The sequence below is a fragment of the Mizuhopecten yessoensis genome, unplaced genomic scaffold, assembly GCF_002113885.1.
Source record: "Mizuhopecten yessoensis strain PY_sf001 unplaced genomic scaffold, ASM211388v2 scaffold3491, whole genome shotgun sequence".
NCBI lineage: Eukaryota > Metazoa > Mollusca > Bivalvia > Pectinida > Pectinidae > Mizuhopecten > Mizuhopecten yessoensis.
Genome location: NW_018405071.1, coordinates 85,131 through 88,416, shown reverse-complemented (window position 1 = coordinate 88,416; position 3,286 = coordinate 85,131). Strand labels below are relative to the sequence as shown.

Below are 3,286 nucleotides of genomic sequence, written 5' to 3'. Positions count from 1 at the left end.
GACATCTCTGTCTAATGGTGGAGAAAACTATGTTAATCATTCAGATCATTTCAGTAATTGTTATCATTATTAGCTCACCGGGCCCGAAGGACCAACATGAGCTTATGCCATACTGTGGCGTCCGTCGTTCGTCCGTAGGCCAACAATTTCTTTAAACGACTTCTTCTTAACCATTGATTGGAATTAACTAAATTTGACTAGAAGCATCCCTAGGTGGTGGGGATTAAAAATTGTACAAATGGTGGGGCTGACCCCCAAGGGGGTTGAGGGGCGGGGCTAAAAGCGGGCACTTTGGCTATATTGCTATAAGCGACTTCTCTGGAACAAAGAGATGTATATCAACCATATTTGACTGAAAGTATCCCTAGGTAGTGGAGATTCAAAATTGTACAAATGTTGGGGCTGAGGGGCGGGGCCAAAAGTGGGCAATTTGGCTATATTGCTACAAACAACTTCTTCTGTAGAACTATGCACTTGATATTGATCATATTTGATCAAAAGCAATCATTGGAAGCAGGGATTCAAAATTGTACAAATGTTGGGGCTGACCCCGCAGGGGGCTGAGGGGTAGGGCCAAAAATGGGCAATTTGGCTATATTGCTATAAACGACTTCTGTAGAATTTTGCCATGGATATCGATCATATTTGGTCAGAAGCATTCATGGGAGGCAGGGATACAAATGATGGGGCCCCATCCCCCGTGCTAAGGGGTGGGGCCAAAAAAAGTTTATTACTTGGAAAGGGTTGAGATTCCCACGGTATAACCATATATATACAATTGTGGAGTATAAAGAGAAGAATGCACATTTGTTCCCAGGATGGCCTAGGGTCTGGCCCCACCCTTTGAGACATTGTCCCTGGGTCATAACTTTGAAACGGTTGAGATCCCCACCCCAGAACTATATACACAAATGCTTGGCATAAGGAGACAAAAAGTAGTCGTGGTATTAGAATAGACCCTGGGGTCTGACTGAACCCCTAGGGACCTAGTTTCTTAAGTCACAGCTTGGAAAACAGTTGAGATCCCCACCCTATAACTAAATAGATGAATTCACATATGCTTTCAGGATGGCCTTGGGGTCTGCCCCACCCTTGGAGACCTAACCCCTGGGTTATAACTTCGAAATGGTTAAGATCCCCACCCCAAAACTATATATGCAATTGATGGGCATAAAGAGATGAATGCAGTCATGATATTAGAATTGACCCCGGGGTCTGTCCCACCCTCGCAGACTAACCTCTGGGTCATAACTTTGAAACAGTTGAGATCCCCACTCCAAGACTATAAATACAAATGCTTGACAAAAAGAGACGAATGCAGTCATGCTATTAGAATTTCCTCTGGGGTCTGGCCACAACCCTAGGGATCTAGTTTCTGAGTCACAGCTTGGAAACAGTTGAGATCCCCACTCCATAACCATACATTAAATTGCTGGACATGAAAAATCTAATACAGACACACTACAAGGATTGACCTTGGGGTCTGGCATATTCCCTTGGATCTCATTTGGAGAATATTTTGCCATGAGTGCTTAGATATCCAGGTGAGCGATACAGGCCCTTAAGGCCTCTTGTTCAATCTGAAAACATTTAGAATTGTACATTTGTAATACATTACAAAGCCATTAAAGTGTAATACATTACAAAGCCATTAAAGTGTAATACATTACAAAGCCATTAATGTTGGGTTATTTTAAATGAAATTTGTAGTCGGATGCGGAGTGTATCAAAAAGGAGATCGTGGCCAAAGGACAGGAAAAGGACAGACAGAATTTGGAGGATAATCTCATTGTTGAGGTGAGGAAGTCTGGTATCTGAAATAATGCAAATATTTGTATATCACATTTAAAATACATAAAAGTAGCCATGATTTCATGAATACTATCAACAGTTGAAATATTTATAGTTTAGAGCGCTATGTTACAACAGAGCATGTCAATAATGTAAGCTATTAACATGAACTAACTACTTACATGTATTGAGAAAAAATATGCAATATACTTAAATACTTCTATTATACACACTTAAGTGGCTATACAGTGTAATAAAACCACCATATATACAGGCTGCTGTACAATGTAATACAACCACCATATACACAGGCTGCTTTACATTGTAATAAAACCACCATATACACAGGCTGGTATACAGTGTAGTAAAACCACCATATACACAGGCTGCTATACAGTGTAATAAAACCAAAATATACACAGGCTGTTACACAGTGTAATAAAACCATTATATACACAGGCTGCTATACAGTGTAATAAAACCACCATATACACAGGCTGTTATACAGTGTAATAAAACCACCATATACAAAGGCTGTTATACAGTGTAATAAAACCACCATATACACTGGCTGCTCTACAAGTGTAATAAAACCACCATATACACAGGCTGCTATACAGTGTAATAAAACCAACATATACACAGGCTGTTACACAGTGTAATAAAACCATTATATACACAGGCTGCTATACAGTGTAATAAAACCAACATATACACTGGCTGTTACACAGTGTAATAAAACCATTATATACACAGGCTGCTATACAGGGGAATAAAACCAACATATACACAGGCTGCTCTACAGTGTCATAAAACCACCATATACACAGGCTGCTATACAGTGTAATAAAACCACCATATACACAGGCTGCTATACAGTTTGATAAAACCACCATATACACAGGCTGCTATACAGTGTAATAAAACCACCATATGCACCAGCTGCTATACAGTGTAATAAAACCACCATATACACAGGCTGCTGTACAATGTAATAAAAGCAACATATACACAGGCTACTATACAGTGTAATAAAACCATTTATTCTCAGTCTGTTATGTAGTATAAAACATCATCACATGTGTTTTTGATCTGTAAAATGTATTATAACGTGATCCTTCTGATGCAGATAATAAGCATGGATTACGGTATGAAGGATTCCAATCCCATAGACCATGTTCGTTTTTATGACAAGAGGAATCCTGAAAAACCCATGGTTATACGAAAGGAAGAGGTATCCCGTATGACTCCTAAGGAATTCACGGATCAAAATGTCTACCTTTTCACCAGGAGGAATGATAAAGAATTTTATCAGACGGCTATGGAGACTTTCAAGCAATGGTGCGGGGACAAACAATTCTCTCAACCTCGGGTAAGATTGCTTTAGGTCTTTTTCATCTAATATTTCACCAACAGTGTTCAAGTTTCTTGTGCAGTTTGTTACTACCAAGTCTTAGACAATTATGTACCTGGGTTGGTTACTGCCATGTCTTAA

General features: G+C 39.4%; 1 protein-coding gene across 1 annotated transcript in view; it reads left to right on the top strand.

Moving 5' to 3' along the window:
- LOC110447597 (deoxynucleoside triphosphate triphosphohydrolase SAMHD1-like) overlaps positions 1–3,286 on the top strand; it is a gene marked incomplete at its 5' end in the record, with an annotated part of 33,072 nt that overhangs the window by 24,385 nt on the left and 5,401 nt on the right. The window contains 2 exons of the mRNA XM_021493388.1: positions 1,711–1,797; positions 2,921–3,163. Coding sequence (XP_021349063.1) covers positions 1,711–1,797; positions 2,921–3,163 — 330 coding nt within the window. The remainder of the gene's footprint in view (positions 1–1,710; positions 1,798–2,920; positions 3,164–3,286) is intronic.